Source organism: Schistocerca serialis, chromosome 2 (genome assembly GCF_023864345.2).
Source record: "Schistocerca serialis cubense isolate TAMUIC-IGC-003099 chromosome 2, iqSchSeri2.2, whole genome shotgun sequence".
Classification (NCBI taxonomy): Eukaryota; Metazoa; Arthropoda; class Insecta; order Orthoptera; family Acrididae; genus Schistocerca; species Schistocerca serialis.
Window position 1 is genome coordinate 413,319,227 of NC_064639.1, and position 19,332 is coordinate 413,338,558.

General features: G+C 38.9%; 1 protein-coding gene across 4 annotated transcripts in view; it reads right to left on the bottom strand.

The window, feature by feature from the left end:
• Window positions 1–19,332, bottom strand: part of LOC126457254 (E3 ubiquitin-protein ligase TRIP12) — a 233,130-nt gene that overhangs the window by 111,245 nt on the left and 102,553 nt on the right. For 3 of the 4 annotated variants that reach the window (XM_050093414.1, XM_050093412.1, XM_050093413.1), the window contains exons 9-15: window positions 18,989–19,177; window positions 17,859–18,143; window positions 17,466–17,636; window positions 6,667–6,879; window positions 6,318–6,558; window positions 4,684–4,828; window positions 4,409–4,589 (exon numbers count right to left, since the gene is read on the bottom strand). In XM_050093414.1, the coding sequence (XP_049949371.1) occupies window positions 4,409–4,589; window positions 4,684–4,828; window positions 6,318–6,558; window positions 6,667–6,879; window positions 17,466–17,636; window positions 17,859–18,143; window positions 18,989–19,177 (1,425 nt within the window). The remainder of the gene's footprint in view (window positions 1–4,408; window positions 4,590–4,683; window positions 4,829–6,317; window positions 6,559–6,666; window positions 6,880–17,465; window positions 17,637–17,858; window positions 18,144–18,988; window positions 19,178–19,332) is intronic. The other variant, XM_050093415.1, reaches the window with a different exon arrangement.

Below are 19,332 nucleotides of genomic sequence, written 5' to 3' on the forward strand. Positions count from 1 at the left end.
CACCACTCCCAATGTGTTTCCACTTCTGGAAGCAGTCTTGGTACACCACCTGCTGGATCATGTGAAGCACTGTCTGCAAATATTCTTTTATCTTATCTATCATTGCAAATCTTTGTCCTTTTAGTGGAGTTTTTAACTTTGGAAATTAAAAAAAAAAAATAATAGTCTGCAGGGGCCAGATCCAGAGAATAGGCAGGATGAAGCAGCACAGTGATTTCGTGTTTTGTGCTACAGTCACGCACCAATAGGGATGTGTGTGTGTGTGTGTGTGTGTGTGTGTGTGTGTGTGTGTGTGTGTGTGTGTTATTGTGATGCAAGAGCCATGAACTGTCTAGTCACATTTCAGGCTGCTTCCTTCTCACATTTTCTCGCAGGTGAGAAACACATCCTGATAGTACCATCTATTGACAGACCGTCCTTGTAGCACGAATTCAAGATGAACTAATCCTTCAAAATCAAGAAAAGTATCAGCATGGATCTGAAATTTGACCTGACCTGGCAAGCTCTGTTTGGTCTTTGAGAGCCTTTCCCAACCCATTGTGAAGATTGAACCTTGGTCTCAACATCGTAATGTCTCATCACCAGTTACGATTCTCTTAAGAAACATCTTGTTCTTGAACTTAGCGGCAACATGATGCATTCGAAGATGATGATTCAGGATTTCAAGTCATGACTGGTGGGTTGATTTGGAGGGAGGGACCAAACAGCGAGATCATCGGTCCGTCAGATGAGGAATGAGTGGGGAAGGAAATCAGGTGTGCCCTTGCCTGAAATGATTTCAAGAAATCACCGAAAACATAAATCAGGATTGCCGGAGATGGATTTGAGCAGTCGTCCTCCCGAATGAGAGTCCAGTGTGACAACCATTGCGCCACCTCTCGCTTGGTCATGACATGATCCAACTGAAATGTTACATACTTCAGCAATCTGACAGCCATTCTTCGATTGGCACGCACAATTTCATTGACGTTCTCGACGTGAGTGTTGTTGATAGAAATTGCAGGGTGTCCTGAACAAGGGTCACCTTTAACTTCCCTCCAGTCATTTTTAAACTGCATGACCCATTTGTAACACTGACTACAGCTTAAGCACTGATCATACACTTCCTGCATCAATTGGTGTGTCTACGTACTGGTTTTCTTGAATTTAATGCAAAATGTAATTCATATGCGTTGCTCCTCTATCTCTGCCATCTCAAAATTTGCTAACTGTTCAACACAACGTTCTACTCAATACAGCACTGAACAATAACTAACAGACATACAACAATGAAACTTCCAGCACTTACACATTAAAAACAGCTGTGTGCAGGGATGCCAACTGCATTTCACTCCAACTCGCCATTTGTGTGAAATTACAAATGTTACAGAATTTTGTTGAACAGACCTTGTGCAGTGCTTGCAGCAGAGGTGGTAAATGACGTGCGGGTAATATAAGCTGTGGCAGGAGTGGAGTAGGAGGTGCTGGTTGGGTGGATTGGACAAGTCTTGCATCTTTGTTTGCCAAAAGACTATGATACCTGTGGGAAGACATTGGGCGTAGGACTGGCATATGGATGGACTAAGATGTTGCGTAGGTCAGGCGGTTGATGGAACACCACTTCAGGAGGGGTGTGAAGGATCATGGGTAGGGTGTCACTCATTTCGGGCAGGATGACAAATAATAATGAAGCCCCTGGCTAAGGATATGGTCCAGCTATTCCAGTCCAGTATGATATTTGGCTACGATGGGAGTGCTCTGAGGGGGGCGGGGGGTTAGTATTGGGTTATGTGAAGATATGGCACAGGATATCTGTTTATGAGTTAGGTTTTTAGGTTTGGGAGGTACTTCCATGACTGAAGACATTTGTGAAGTATCCAGGTCTGAGCAAAGAAATTTTCATCATTACAGATATGTTTTACATGGGTGAATAGGCTGTACGGGAAGGATTTTTCATGTGGAAGGGATGGCAGCTAATGAAATGCAGGTTCTGTTGCTGGTTAGTGGGTTTAACATGGACAGAGGTGCAGATGGAGCCATCAGAGAGTTAGATGTCAATGTCTAGGAACTTGGCATGTTGGGATAAGGAGGATCAATTGAAGCAGGTGGAAGAGAGTGTATTGAGATTGTGAAGGAATGAGGATAGGGTGTCTTGGCCCCGAGTCCAGATCATGGCTATATCATCAATGAATCTAAACCAGATTAACGGTTGGAGTTTTGGCAGACTAGGAATGTTTCCCTAGACAGCCCTTAAACAGACTGGCATAAGAAGGTGCCATGACGGTGCCCATGAATGTGTCATGGATTTGTTTGTAAACCTTCTGTGATGACAAGGGACCCATTATTTGAAGGAGTGGGGATGATAGGAAGTCAATGAAAAAGGTGGTTAGTACTTTGATGTGGGAGACTTGGTTTCAGGCAAATAGTTGGAGGTGTTGGTCAACAGGAGTGGAAATTCCTTCAGTGGGAGCAAAACAGCCAAGAGAAGCCCACTGACAAATTTTCAGAAATTTTTCAGGCATAACTCTTAGTATCTTGGTATACGGGCTCATACCTGTTTGAATGTTTTACTCTTAATGGATGTCTTATCTATAACAAAAAATATTTATCAATGATTCTGTCAACAGGTGCAGTATTTATATTAGGTGAATAGTTTCAAACCACACAGGTTCATTTTCAAACCTCGCCTACTGAGGATGCACTGCCAGTGCTCGATTTAGCAATACACATGAAAGTGGCAACACATGCTTTACAAATGTTTGCAGAATGAATGCCACAATCCAAACACGCCTCATACCAAGTTTGATTTTGACGTGGTAAGAGGCATGTGTGGTTTGTGGCATCCATTTTGCAAAAAATTATAAAGTATGTGCTGCCACTTTGACGTTTATTATTAACCCTTGAGCAGGCGTGCCATTTTTCACAACACAAGAGGGTGTGTGGTGCACTTTGTACACATGTATAGAATAGCTGTCTATGTTACCAAGCTAAACATGTATGATCAAAATCACAGTTTATTTAAACAACAAGAAATTAAACTTACATAATATGAGCTAAAACAATGTTTTATTATTTTTTTAAAAAAAAAAAAAAAAAAAAAAAAAAAAAAAAAAAAAAAAAAAAAAAAAGAGAGAGAGAGAGAGAGAGAGAGATAAATTTTCACTGTAATACTCTGTTGACAAGAACAGGTGTTACAGAGACAGTAATGACCCATTCAAAGCATTAAGCAATGCAGTTGCATCAGATCCATGTCAGCAGCTTATTTGATCACTAATTATCTTGTAGACAACTGCCTCAATGTGGGATTATGTTGCTAGTTCGTAATCAGGGTCATTTTTTGCACAGATCGTAAACTTTTTCTCGCCTGGCCCACTTTGTATTTTATACTCCTGCCGCTCACTTGGACGTATGACAACACAATTTATCGCTGTTTTACCTGAAGCGATAATGAAGGAATAGGTATAGGTTTGCAGTTGTGAAACAACAATGGAACTATGCAAAATCTTTTTATTTTTGGTTGGTGCATTTTATACACAGGCGCACCTGCTTGTGGGTTAAAAATCAGACAGTGTCAGTCCAGCCTCTGTAGGCCAGGTTTGAAAATGAACCTGTAAGGTCCAAAACTAGTCACCTAATATAACTACTGCAACTGCTGACAATTATTAATAAACACTTTAAGGAATTTAATAAAGTTGCCGGTTCTCTGTCAGCAAAATACTGAAACTGAAGTCTTATCTATTTTTACTGTGGCAGTAAAAGTAACTTAAATTGTAATTCTTCATGCTTTCCTGGAGATCTGTTGACATGTCGAAGAATCAGGTTCTCCACCAGATGTTCGCGAACACCTGTCAGAGACTCTGATTATTCAACATGTAACTTAAATTGTTAAATGTTTCTATTTTACCATAGTGCAACTTCAGTTAACTGCAATTCTTTAGACTTACTTATATCACCCTGACATTATGCAGTATTTTTAACAGTTACAAATTAAGATTTCAGTGTACCCCACTGATGTTTTGTTTCTTATTGCCTCGTCCAGCCTAATATTTTATGTTACGTTCCCTTGACATTTAATCGCTGTTTACCTAATATATTTTCAACTATGTTATAGTTGCACACACTAAGTAGCGCCATACACTCTACATGTTAACATCTTTTTTGAAGTTGTCCTCCGGCATTCTATCCTCTCTGATGGCGATAAGTTATCTTACAATGGCCTTTTAAGCTGAATATTGGTCCATTTAATGAAATAAATTGGTACAGTAGAATGCAGTATGTGTTTTCACTGATAAACATGGAAATTTTCTATCAAGCAACAACAAAAAGACTCCATTAATGAAGATTTTTTACATAATTTGCTCAAAGAGATTTATTAAAGTCAACAAACTAATAAGTAAGATAATTTTCATACAAATGTTTGAGTTTATACCTTAAGAAGATCTGGAGAAGCATAATACACCATTCGTAGCAAGGCACGCAAACATTTACAACGAACAGCTGGTCCAGCTGACGAACTGTATACTTCATACAAAACACTGAATAAAGAACGGATGAATGAAGCAGCAAGTCCATGTTCTTCACGCAGACACGCAACACGTGCATCACGGGAACTGTGGAACAGTAGCATGGACACTTAATATCAATTTTCACTTCTTAAGTAATGTACATTTAATCAACACTAATGTAAGAATGGAAGTGTATTACCTGTTACTGCCATTCATTTGAGCACTGCTGATTCCACTATTTTCACTCAAGTTGCTTTCTGAATTTGAACTAACTGATGATCCACCACCAAAACAAGGAGGTAGCTGAATACTTGTTGTTGGGCTAACAATGTTTGCATGAGAACCTAGATCATTAATGACTAAATTAGTGAACAGTACCAAATAACAAGAACTAAAGTAGTTGCAAAAATTTGACAATGTTTGAAAGAAAATCAGTATACACATACTAGCGTATTTAGAAACCATTTTTACTAGCAAGTTCACCAGACAAACAGCACAAGACCCTTGGAAAGAAATCACAGCAAACTATTGTGTAGCAATCTATACACTGAAAATGAAGAAACCATATGGACAAAATTATAGTTCTCTATACAACCAGATTCAAACATACTTATAAAGTGCTAATTACTCTCACACAAAACCCACTGCACTCCATCAAGAACGCATTCTAATGCAGACTCCTTGCTTCAAGAAAAGACAAGTTTTAACAACAAACAAACCTGGACTAAGGCAGCAACTGAAACTTTTATCATCCAAAAAATAACAGTGAATGTTAAGAACAGACTGCGAATAATGTAGTTATCAGAAAATACAAATTCTAATAACTTCATTACTTCACAATTAAGGTAGTAACGATAAGGAAATCATCTAGTTTTCATTAATGTATTTTTACTTTACATTTTTAAGTTGGTAACACTGTGTCTCTGTCTCTGTACTTTTGTTAGAGAAATCGCAGGATCTCAAAAGCTAAAGAAAATAATACTTTCTGTTGAGTGTTTCTATGCACCACACATCAGTAAGCTTACAGTGTGTCCCAGAAATGTTGACAAACTTTGGAGGTTGGGGTTGAGTGTTGAGGGCATCCTGCGGAACAAATCTAAAACGGGATTCCACGTCCAGAAATGTCATCAACAATGCTACAGAGTATCAAAGTAAAAGAGGCTGGCACATGCCAGTAAGGCACCCCTTTGCCAGCAAATGTGACTTTGTATGCTGATGGACAGTAGGTGGATCACCTCACAATGTTGTTATTCAGTGATCGCGACTAATTGGCGTGATCATCAGTGGAGATGGAGCTAGATGCTTGGAAGGCTTAGGCTCCTATGAATGCGATGTTCTGTTCCCTTCGTGGATGATAGTTTTGGATACGGGTTTCCATCTGCAGTTTATTTTTTTCCTAGATTCCTCTAAAATCTTCTGTGTTTTTTGGTATGCAGGAGAAAAATAAACTGCGGGTGGAAACTCATGTTTGAAAATGTTATCCACCAAGTCAAAAGAGCATTGCTGGCAATCAGTAGTAATCACTGAATAACAAACAACTTTGTGAGACATTCCACTTATGGTCCTTTAGCGTACAGTCACATTTGCTGTGGAAGGGGTGGCCTAGTGGCACCTATAAATTCAACATTCTATAGTCTCACTGTATGACATTTCCAGACATGGGTTACTATCCTTGATTCATTGTTCAGGACACCCTCTACAACCTCTCAAAGTTTGTCACAACATTTCTGTGACACCCTGTAGATAAGCTACTGCCTTCCCTTACTTTAAATATTAAATGAATAATGAAATTACATATGTAATAATTTAGTCTGTATAGCAATAAATACTTACCTGTGGAATGCATATTGTCTGCTGGGTTTGAGCTACTGACAGACATCGAACTGCTTCCAGCCGTAACAGTCCCAGAGCTCATATCCACAGTAGCAGCTAGAGACACAGGATTCAGACGACGCTGGACTGGCCGCGTTGTCCCAGTGTCTTCATTTATCTGCTGCATTGAATGAAAGTCCACTGTATAGGTTCGACCTAGTGTCGATAAGCTGATTTCATCCTCCCCAGACTGATGAGCAGCCTATGTAAGAGTTTGTTTTAAACAGAATCTAGCTCACTCAAGTGACCATTACTTAAAACAAAAGCAGACTATACTGAAGAGTACATGTAACATATAAAATGAACATACCTCAATTATGCGAGAGTCAATGGTACTGTATGGGTGCCACAAGCCACGGTCATCCCTCCACTGCCATTGAACGGTATCATGAACATGGTTATTTGGCCTTTCCAAAAGAGCATCAACTGTGAATATTCCATCAGTAGGTAGACGTGGCATAAGCTCTCCGATAAGGCAAGTTATTTCATACAGCTCCTGTGGGCTGCGAGACACCAGTTCAATCTGCAGAAAAAGGCAAAAAACTGTAACTGTAATACTTCATAAAGCATTCTCAACTAACATCTCAAATTTCTGCAATTAACACTATAATGCCATAACATGATCATCATTGTTATCTATGAGCAATACTCATTTCCTGTAAGAAATACATATTACGATTATTACACACATGAGAGAGAGAGAGAGAGAGAGAGAGAGAGAGAGAGAGAGAGAGAGAGAGAACTTGCCAGTTCCCCTACACTTTGACACCATCCCAGTTAAGAGAATGCCATATTTCATGCTCAATCCTTAGGACTGCTACAGCACTAAGTCTGGAATCAGGCAGTGTGTTTCTAAGATATAGCTTTTGATTAGTTTCAATTTAGAAAAATGATCTTTCTGGCATAGAAGTAGCAACTGGCACACTGAAGTACAGCTGAGGATCTGTATATGCATCACAAAAATCACTTGCCAGGGAAGTATTTAAAAGAATAAATAAAGAAAGAACTGTTAAATGCTTCAATTGACAACACGTTTCCTTTCTTTCCAAATTTTTTCAACATAAGTGTCTTTAGGCTATTACGTTCATTCATATAAAAGATTAATGGTACAATCTGATCGTACTTCCTCACTGAGCTTTCTGTTCTTTTCTGAATATCTTCATTTTCTAACTTTTGTAAGAAAGGAAAATAATCATTAACATTCAGCAGGCTGGTAAATGCTTGTTAATTACTGAATCAAAATATCAACAGAAGCACTGAAAACTATGATTTTAATGTAGGGGTTCTTAAATGTTTTTGGTGCCGGAACCCTTTTGAAGTACCAAATATTTTACGGAGTACAAATACAAACAATCCTGATTTCATTATAATCAGATAATAAAAATCTTAGAAAAAAGATATACCATACACTACTGACTTCCAACAAGAATACATAAAACAACATGCCATAATACAATATACATACAACACTGTATTGCTTCCACTGTAAATTGATAAAATTGTTTTCATTTAATAGGCTTTATGGAGCTGCTTTTTAATTTTGACCAAATGTTAGATGTCTGCCTTAATAGAAGATAAATGAAGATGCTTGTCATGTTCAACATCCATTCTATTGTGGCATTTTGTCTTGGTAGCTGTATAAGCAGAAAATCGCTTTTCAACCAAGTATGCTGTTGGAAACAGTCAGAGGTTGTGTGGCACTCATCATGAACCCCATTCTGGACATTATCTTTTCTCACCCAATTCAATGATTACAAAATTTTCAGAAGATTAATTTCTATCTTTTGTGGGCATTAATAGCCATGTGATCCACACTTGAGAACGCTACCGACAGAAATGACAAGACACTTAGTGAAGAAATAGAATCGAATGTACGGTAACTATTTTATAGCTAGGATAAGAATTTTGGCAGAGCCGAAAAACATTACAGATATTGTTTCCTTATCGCTAGAGGGTACAGTGTGGGCACTTTGGGCTATGGTGAGTGGTAGACAGCTGCGAGCATATACAAACCGGGATTTTGATTGCCAGAGAGGAGAGGACTGGTGTGGAGAAACAAGCCCTACCTCCCTTTAGCAGTATGGCAGCCTATAGCAGAACTGACACATTGTTACAGGGATCGCTGATCTCTTCTGGTGTCTTAACGATCTTAATCGAAATCCGTGATGAATCTGGCTTGACCACTTCATTTATTTCAAAATAAGCAAAGAAAACAACAAGCAATGCAAAAGACAAAGCATTTGGGGCAGCTATCACGCAATAGCCTGGTTAATGTTAGCAGATTATTGTCAATGATTTAGTTCAGACCCAACCTCTAGTCATGTTCAATAAAAGCATAGTTGGAAACATCCACCAACTAATTTGCCACCTGAAAAGTTTCCGCATTATATCTTCTTTTGAGCTTTAGTCAACATATAGACATACGCGTTTGTTTGTTTGTTATAAAATGCTCAGTCCCACAGCTGAGTACTACGTTGCATTAGAAGGCGTTTCATAAACAGACCATTCAACCAGCCACAGCTGGTATAGTGCCAAAACAACAAGTGCACCAATACCACATGGTGTTTGTACACTTTTACTTAGTTAAGAAGTTCTTATGCACATTATCTATCCAAACTGTGTTTTGCCACATTTTCGATACTTATATGCATAAAATAAAGCTATTTCAAACTTTCTTTGATACAATACTTCACCTGGATACAATTCTCCACAAATAGCATCTATCAAGTAATTTCATATTTTTGCATTTTGAGGCAGAATGTGCATCTACTTTGCATTTATCTCAAAATGAAAATTTTACGGGTTCTTAGTGATTCGCAAAATGCAGTTCTTAGTAATTATATATCTTACTACCTAAAGCCTAAAGTCGTTACATCACCTTTTTGAGACTCACGGTTATGTCACATCTTCCGAGCGAACTACCTTAGAACTTTCAAAGTACGATTTTGCTGTAACATCTACTAGCCAACTCTCCCTCTATCTTTTAAAATCAACAGTTTACTTTTACAACGTAACAAATACGGAATGATATCGCTACAAGATGTTGAATTTAACAACTGTAATTGAATGTACTGTGGCCCAAGGGTGGTTTGAGGATTTGCCATGCCGAATTCGACTGCACATTGCAATTGCAAACTTGAATTGAGCTAGGCTCAATACCGTTTCTTCCAAATCCACCAGAAACAAATGCAAAATAATTTTATTTAAAAAAGCGGATAAAGTGTCACTAGAAGCCTTCCTAAGAGACAATCTCCATTCCTTCCGAACTAACTATGCAAATGTAGACGAGATGTGGCTCAAATTCAAAGATATAGCAGCAACAGCAATTGAGAGATTCATACCTCATAAATTGGTAAGATATGGAACTGATCCCCCATGGTACACAAAACAGGTCCGAACGCTGTTGCAGAGGCAACAGAAAAAGCATGCGAAGTTCAGAAGAACGCGAAATCCCGAAGATTGGCTAAAATTTACAGACGCGCGAAATTTGGCACGGACTTAAATGCAAGATGCCTTTAATAGGTTCCACAACGAAACATTGTCTCGAAATTTGGTACCAAATCCGAAGAAATTCTGGTCGTATGTAAAGTACACAAGTGGCAAGACGCAGTCAATACCTTCGCTGCGCAGTGCCGATGGTACTGTTACCGACGACTGTGCCGCTAAAGCGGAGTTATTGAACGCAGTTTTCCGAAATTCCTTCACCAGGGAAGACGAATGGTATATTCCAGAACTTGAAACACTAACAGCTGCTAGCATGATTTTCTTAGAAGTAGATACCTTAGGGGTTGCGAAGCAGCTCAAATCGCTTGATACGGGCAAGTCTTCAGGTCCAGATTGTATACCGATTAGGTTCCTTTCAGATTACGCTGATACAATAGCTCCCTACTTATCAATCATATACAACCGCTCGCTCACCGATAGATCTGTACCTACAGACTGGAAAACTGCGCAGGTCGGCACAGTGTTTAAGAAGGGTAGTAGGAGTAATCCATCGAACTACAGACCTATATCATTGACGTCTGTTTGCAGTACGGTTTTGGAGCATATACTGTATTCAAACATTATGAATCACCTTGAAGGGAACGATCTATTGATACGTAATCAGCATGGTTTCAGAAAACATCATTCTTGTGCAACACAGCTAGCTCTTTATTCGCACAAAGTAATGGCCGCTATCGACAGGGAATCTCAGGTTGATTCCGTAATTGTGGATTTCCGGAAAGCTTTTGACACCGTTCCTCACAAGCGATTTCTAATCATGCTGCGGGCCTATGGGGTATCGCCTCAGCTGTGCGACTGGATTTGTGATTTCCTGTCAGGAAGGTCGCAGTCCGTAGTAATAGAAAGCAAATCATTGAGTAAAATTGAAGTGATATCAGGTGTTCCCCAGGGAAGCGTCCTGGGACCTCTACTGTTCCTGATCTATATAAATGACCTGTGTGACAATCTGAGCAGTTCTCTTAGGTTGTTCGCAGATGATGCTGTAATTTACCGTCTAGTAAGGTCATCCGAAGACCAGTATCAGTTGCAAAGTGATTTAGAAAAGATTTCTATATGGTGTGGCAGGTGGCAGTTGATGCTAAATAATGAAAAGTGTGAGGTGATCCATATGAGTTCCAAAAGAAATATCCGTTGAAATTCGATTACCCGAAAAATAGTACAATTCTCACGGCTGTCAATTCAACTAAGTACCTGGGTGTTAAAATTACGAACAACTTCAGTCGGAAAGACCACATAGATAATATTGTGGGGAAGGCAAGCCAAAGGTTGCGTTTCATTGGCAGGACACTTAGAAGATGCAACAAGTCCACTAAAGAGACAGCTTACACTACACTCGTTCGTCCTCTGTTAGAATATTGCTGCGCGGTGTGGGATCCTTACCAGGTGGGATTGACGGAGGACATCGAAAGAGTGCAAAAAAGAGCAGCTCGTTTTGTATTACCACGTAATAGGGGAGAGAGTGTGGCAGATATGATACGCGAGTTGGGATGGAAGTCATTAAAGCATAGACGTTTTTCGTCACGGCGAGATCTATTTACGAAATTTCAGTCACCAACTTTCTCTTCCGAATGCGAAAATATTTTGTTGAGGCCAACCTACATAGGTAGGAATGATCATCAAAATAAAGAAAGAGAAATCAGAGCTTGAACAGAAAGGTTTGGGTGTTCGTTTTTCCCGCGCGCTGTTCGGGAGTGGAATGGTAGAGAGATAGTATGATTGTGGTTCGATGAACCCTCTGCCAAGCACTTAAATGTGAATTGCAGAGTAGTCATGTAGATGTAGAATAGGCACTTTACTTTGTGGTGCATGATGCGGGTTTATATAGCCCCAGGTGGTGAAGCACATATGGCGAACTGATGAAATCCTTTGGAGCCGCTTGAGGTGATGACAGAGATGGAGGGAGTGAGAGGGAGAGAGCAAGACTGTGTGGGGGAAGAGAGGAAGACTGCTGGGATCATGCACTGCTTCCTCAAAGTACATAACTACTACTGAATCCAAAAAACACGATGGCAACATGACAAAAAGGAAAACGGATGCTTGGGAAAAAACATACACTAAACACAACGCAGAAGCTCTTACACACAGATCACAAGAGCAGCTGAAAGTAATCTGGAAAGACATGAAAGCCAAAGCAAAGAAAATGAAAGCTAAATGCAATCGAGAACAATTTCAAACTGCCATTGGAGTACGTGAGACGAAGATCAATGACATAAGCCAAACGGTTGTCGATATGATCTCGCAAGTTTTAGGAGGGATACTGGAGTCAACATCAATGACACATCTGAAGATAATGTGATTTTGTTTTTTTTTCCAAATGGTTAATATATTCTTGTTTCTTGTATGGCATAATATATGTTTTTATCATTTCGGCATCGTTATAATTTCTGTTAATACCAGATTCTGATTCGTTATCAGGAGAAAGAAAACTGGCGTTCTACGGATCGGAGCATGGAATGTCAGATCCCTTAATCGGGCAGGTAGGTTAGAAAATTTAAAAAGGGAAATGCATAGGTTAAAGTTAGATATAGTGGGAATTAGTGAAGTTCGGTAGCAGGACGAACAAGACTTTTGGTCAGGTGAATACAGGGTTATAAATACAAAATCAAATAGGGGTAATGCAGGAGTAGGTTTAATAATGAATAAAAAATTAGGTGTACGGGTAAGCTACTACAAACAGCATAGTGAACGCATTGTAGCCAAGATAGATACGAAGCCCACGCCTACTACAGTAATACAAGTGTATATGCCAACTAGCTCTGCAGATGACGAAGAAATTGATGAAATGTATGATGACATAAAAGAAATTATTCAGGTAGTGAAGGGAGATGAAAATTTAATAGTGATGGGTGACTGGAAATCGTCAGTAGGAAAAGGAAGAGAAGGAAACATAGTAGGTGAATATGGATTGGGGCTAAGAGATGAAAGAGGAATCCGCCTGGTAGAGTTTTGCGCAGAGCATAACTTAATCATAGCTAATACTTAGTTTAAGAATCATGAAAGAAGGTTGTATACATAGAAGAACCCTGCAGATACTAAAAGGTATCAGATAGATTATATAATGGTAAGACAGAGATTTAGGAACCAGGTTTTAAATTGTAACACATTTCCAAGGGCAGATGTGGACTCTGACCACAATCTATTAGTTATGAACTGTAGATTAAAACTGAAGAAACTGAAAAAAGGTGGCAATTTAAGGAGATGGTACCTGGGTAAACTGACTAAACCAGGAGTTGTACAGAGTTTCAGGGAGAGCATAAGGGAACAATTGACAGGAATGGGGGAAAGAAATACAGTAGAAGAAGAATGGGTAGCTTTGAGGGATGAAATAGTGAAGGCGGCAGAGGATCAAATAGGTAAAAAGACGACGGCTAATAGAAACCCTTGGGTAACAGAAGAAATATTGAATTTAATTGATGAAAGGAGAAAATATAAAAATTCAGTCAATGAAGCAGGCAAAAAGGAATATAAACGTCTCAAAAATGATATCGACAGGAAGTGCAAAATGGCTAAGCAGGGATGGCTAGAGGACAAATGTAAGGATGTAGAGGCTTATCTCACTAGGGGTAAGATAGATACTGCCTACAGGAAAATTAGAGAGACCTTTGGAGAAAGGAGAACCACTTGCATGAATATCAAGAGCTTTGATGGAAACCCAGTTCTAAGCAACAAAGGGAAAGCAGAAAGCTGGAAGGAGTGTATAGAAGGTCTATACAAGGGCGATGTACTTGAGGACAATATTATGGAAATGGAAGAGGATGTAGATGAAAATGAAATGGGAGATATGATATCGCGTGAAGAGTTTGACAGAGCACTGAAAGACCTGAGTCGAAACAAGGCCCCCAGAGTAGACAACATTCCATTAGAACTACTGACAACCTTGGGAGAGCCAGTCCTGACAAAACTGTACCATATGGTGAGCAAGATGTATGAGACAGGCGAGATACCCTCAGACTTCAAGAAGAATATAATAATCCCAATCCCAAAGAAAGCAGGTGTTGACAGATGTGAAAATTACCGAACTATCAGTTTAATAAGTCACAGCTGCAAAATACTAACGCGAATTCTTTACAGACGAATGGAAATACCGATAGAAGCCAACCTCGGGGAAGGTCAGTTTGGATTCCGTAGAAATGTTGGAACACGTGAGGCAATACTGACCCTACAACTTATCTTAGAAGAAAGATTAAGGAAAGGCAAACCTACATTTCTAGCATTTGTAGACTTAGAGAAAGCTTTTGACAATGTTGATTGGAGTACTCTCTTTCAAATTATGAAGGTGGCAGGAGTAAAATACAGAGATCGAAAGGCTACTTACAATTTGTACAGAAAGCGGATGGCAGCTATAAGAAGTGAAGCGTATGAAAGGGAAGCAGTGGTTGGGAATGGAGTGAGACAGGGTTGTAGCCTCTCCCCGATGTTATTCAATCTGTATATTGAGCAAGCAATAAAATAAACAAAAGAAAAGTTCGGAGTAGGTATTAAAATCCATGGAGAAGAAATAAAAACTTTGAGGTTCGCCGATGACATTGTAATTCTGTCAGAGACAGCAAAGGACTTGGAAGAGCAGTTGAATGGAATGGACAGTGTCTTGAAAGGAATGTATAAGATGAACATCAACAAAAGCAAAATGAGGATAATGGAATGTAGTTGAATTAAGTCGGGTGATGCTGAGGGAATTAGATTAGGAAATGAGACACTTAAAGTAGTAAAGGGGTTTTGCTATCTGGGGAGCAAAATAACTGATGATGGTCAAAGTAGAGAGGATATAAAATGTAGACTGGTAATGGCAAGGAAAGTGTTTCTGAAGAAGAGAAATTTTTTAACATCGAGTATTGATTTAAGTGTCAGGAAGTCGTTTCACAAAGTATTTGTATGGAATGTAGCCATGTATGCAAGTGAAACATGGACGATAAATAGTTTAGACAAGAAGAGAATGGAAGCTTTCGAAATGTGGTGCTACAGAAGAATGCTGAAGATTAGATGGGTAGATCACGTAACTAATGAGGAGGTATTGAATAGGATTGGGGAGAAGAGAAGTTTGTGGCACAACTTGACTAGAAGAAGGGATCGGTTGGTAGGAAATGTTCAGAGGCATCAAACGATCACCAATTTAGTATTGGAGGGCAGCGTGGAGGGTAAAAATCATAGAGGGAGACCAAGAGATGAATACACTAAGCAGATTCAGAAGGATGTAGGTTGAAGTAGGTACTGGGAGATGAAGAAGCTTGCACAGGATAGAGTAGCATGGAGAGCTGCATCAAACCATTCTCAGGACTGAATACCACAACAACAACAACAACAACAACAACAACCAGATTCTAATATTTATTTGAATTTGCAATATTATAAAAAAAGTCTTTTTTTCTAGAAATCAAAACATTGTATGACTGTATACTCAATTAAGCAATAAAATGAGAATGTTAGTCCCCTAGGGTGGGAAAAAGAAGAAGAAGAAGAAGAAGAAGAAGAAGAAGAGAGAGAGGAAAAGTCTTTACACTATCTTCTACTTTTGCTAGCGATGTAGGTACAATTTTAATTAAAGTAATTAAGTATAATATACCTTCTGACGGCTTGGCCTGCAGCACCTGCTTCTGGCTGAAATACACATTAATGTTGTCATTCACCTCCACAGCATCAGGGTGAAACCCATCTCTAACTTCTATTCCAAAGTTGTGTAGAACTGCAGCAGCCACAACAACATTCCCACACTTGTTTGGTTTAAATCACATTGTTTTAGTGAGAGTTTGGAAGCATTTATTCCAAACCACGAAAGCTCGCTCCATTACACATCTAGTAGCAATATGGACTCTATTGTAGTGCTGTTGGCTCCTGTGTGGGTTCGGAACACAGGCATCTTAAGATGTTTGGAGAGAGCATATCCACTATCTCCAACAAGCAACCCATCAATTTCAATTTTCAAATTCTGCAGCAACTCTACTATTGTCTCAAAAGCGTGCATCATGTGTGGAACTCTGCCAACGGCTTACCATATACAAAATCTTCATATTGGCATCACAGATGATATGTGTATTGACAGGAAATAAACTCTTGCAATTTCTGTATAGTTCTGCTTGTGCACCAGAAGGACAAAGTATGAGTTTATGTACACAATCTAAGGCCCCTATGACATCTCAGAATCCACCATTTCGACATAATTCCCTTTTATTCTTTGATATATTTTCTTGGCTCTGTGGCATGGACACATACAGCGGTTTTAAAGCAAATAAACTGTTTATCACACTATTAAAAGCTCTTCCAGCAGTAGTACAATGGATATTAATGAGATCCCGTTATGATTTTAGAAGTACCTGTGCAAAAGAGTCGCAGTCCACAAAGAAGCAGCAGCCTAGGAGACAAAGCACATTTCCTGTCAGAATTATGCTGCAGTAATGGCTCCAGAACACCAAGCAGCAACTCGAAAAGATTACTTGCGAAATCCAAACCGCACTTTGAAATCACTGTCACTATACATCACTAATGGGTCTCTCCTCTCCATTACAATCCTCATACTTGGGATGTTCACCTCTTCCTCCATCTTACATCTTCTTTGTAGTCCAGGTAATCCATAAAATTTGACACTTAAAACAGAATTCAAATATCGCACCTTACTCTCTTACTTTACTCCAAATACTGCCTAGGAGTAAATTTTGGCCTCATTTCCTCCTTAAGTTACTAATATAGCAGCGTAATCTTCAATGGTGCTCTCCACCAGTAATGGAGTAAATAAATTTACTTTGGAAGTAAATGAAAAATTTACTCCTGGAGTAATTTACTCCTTTAGTTCAGTACTACTGACTGGAAGTCGCCGATTTCCTTCTCTCTTAGTAAATTACTACTTTAGTTTCACTTACTCCTCATTGGTGCTCCCCAAACTTAGTTCATTTCCACAGAAAACTGTTGCAACTGACAACAGAATAACGGGTGCAACTTCAGGAGTTTTACTGTTCATACCACCAACTTTTTTCAAATGCTCTAAGTCCGCAATGTAAGATAAAGTACTTCTCGATGTACAGAAAAACGAATCCCATTTGTCAATCATTGTAATTTCTTGTTCATGGTCATCTAAATGTCTTAATTCTCTCTGCACAGTACTGCAATCCCGCTTCATAGAAAATAAGTGGTATCTGTCGCTAATGTGATCTGAGAATTCTCATCCCTCTCTTCTGTTATTCCCATTCATTTTACAGGATTGTGACAATAGATCACTAGGCTGCCTCTTTCTACGGAAACAGCCACTGGACCTGTGAACGAACTTCATACTGTGAACATACTGATGAGGGTGAACAGCACTGACATCACGATTCTGCCGAACTCTGATAGTTGTACTGAGAGCGAAATGCCATATTGCAATGCAACTGTTTTGTATACCTCCAAGATGGACAGAGCAAAACTGAGTGATATGCCAGGCCTTGTCATGACCGCAGTCCACACAGGACGTTCGGCACACCGTAGCCAGCTTTGCTGTGTAATATGCATAGCCATTGTGAGCTCTCGATTCTTAAATCTGTTTGTGTTCAATTAAAAATATTTAATGTACAACATGAATGGTTACAGTAACTAACATATAAATGCAATTTTTGCTGTAACTGAAGTACAGTTATATACCTCCTCATTACTGCAGTCCCCTGATCCAGTTAGCAGGTAACATAATGTTTCTGCAATGTTCTGCTTGAGCAGAGTTAGTGCAAGATCTGGACAATTTGAGCACATCACTGACATCATGCGAAGAACAGTAATGAATGTTCCTGTGCTAATTACTGGTGGTGACAGAACAAGCTGCAAAGTAAATATTTTTTTATATTTATGATGTTTGGATATAATAATAATAATAATACTAATAATAATAACTTTACAGTCAAATGCCATCACAATTACAACTGAAATGTTAAGAAAACAACAGCACATATTCAGTGTTTTTTTAACTTCTCCTGAAAAATGATTTATACTAATTTTGCTACTAATGTAGAAATTTTTAAGTGCATAAATAAAATCTCTTACCAGTTGCTGCAAATTTGTAAGCAGTTCTGGACTGGCTATCTCCTGTAGTTTACAAGGATCTGCTTGGAAACTGTCCACAAGCCGACTGAAAGCTAAGCACACACTCTCAACACTTTTCTTGTCTTGCTGTGTTAGACGATTTGCTAACAAGGCCATTGAATCTGCTACGAAATGGAATTCATCAGCGTGTAAATTTTGGCAACAGTTTGCCGTGATAGCTAAGGCTGCACGCTGTGCATTGATGCTGAAGAAGTCAAGGTACATCAAGCAGGCTGACACACCACGCTGCAAGCAAGACACACACATTAAGTCCATATCTTTATCACGTACCTGCTAAAAGGTTCACCCAGTCCCAGTTGTAGGTTGTGTATCTAACTGCTTCCAGGGGCAACAAAAGTTTACTTTTCAGTATTTCATGTAATTATGGATCAAATTTAAGAATTTAAAATGCTGTCATAATTTATTCATTACAAGGTATAACCTCACATTAGGGGTTTGATACATTATGACAAGTATTAAAGATAGAAACTATGTGCATATCTTTAGACAATGGAAGTCAGTCGTAGTGTACCAATTACACAGACAATATTCATCCACTATTTGAGAATGAGAATGCTCTAGAATAGATGCCTGAAGCCGTTTTATAAATGGGAGTTTGAATTTTTTAAATAACTGACATTTGGAAGGGGTTACTGTTATAATTTCTAAACTAGTTTAGGAAGCCTGTCTATGTAATTCTAATGTTCCAGAATACTAGATATTTGGCAATAGTATTAAAGATGGCAAATGGTCCTAGACTTTAAATGTTGGCAGAAAAAGCCAGGTAGACAGAATCACAGACATCTGTATACCTGTAATCAACACATACTGGCTATCATTCTTTTTAAGCTAATACTGTGTGCTAATGAACTTTTATATTTTAAGTGGTTAATTTATAGTGTCATCATGCAAACCAAATATTCATCTTATGTCATTAATTTACAAATAATATGCAGCAGCCACATCCTGAAGTGTCTTCTGCCACTGCACAATGTTCTTGGTGGTGCAGGGACACAAATTAAGAAAACGAAATTCCTGTCCTTCATATTTCAAAATTTTAACACAATACTGTATTATCACTGGTAACTTACTGCTTGGAGGATTGCTTTGCTATGCCTGCGAGATAACATCTCCAGAGCTGTGAGGGACTGTTCTGCAACATCCATACACTGAATTACTTGCAGCTTTTCCAGAAAGACAGGTACAGCATCCACGACAACAGCAGAGGATCTCGGAAGGGCCTCCATCATGTATGTCAAGGCACGACAGGCATGATTCATCTGTATATGATAAATTATTTATGTGATCCCACTGTATAACATACATTTAACTGTTTGCATGAAGCCCTTATTCTAATAAATTATACACATACTATTTCAATAATGGATTGGATTGGATTGGATTGTTTTGAGGAAGAAACCAAACATCGAGGTCA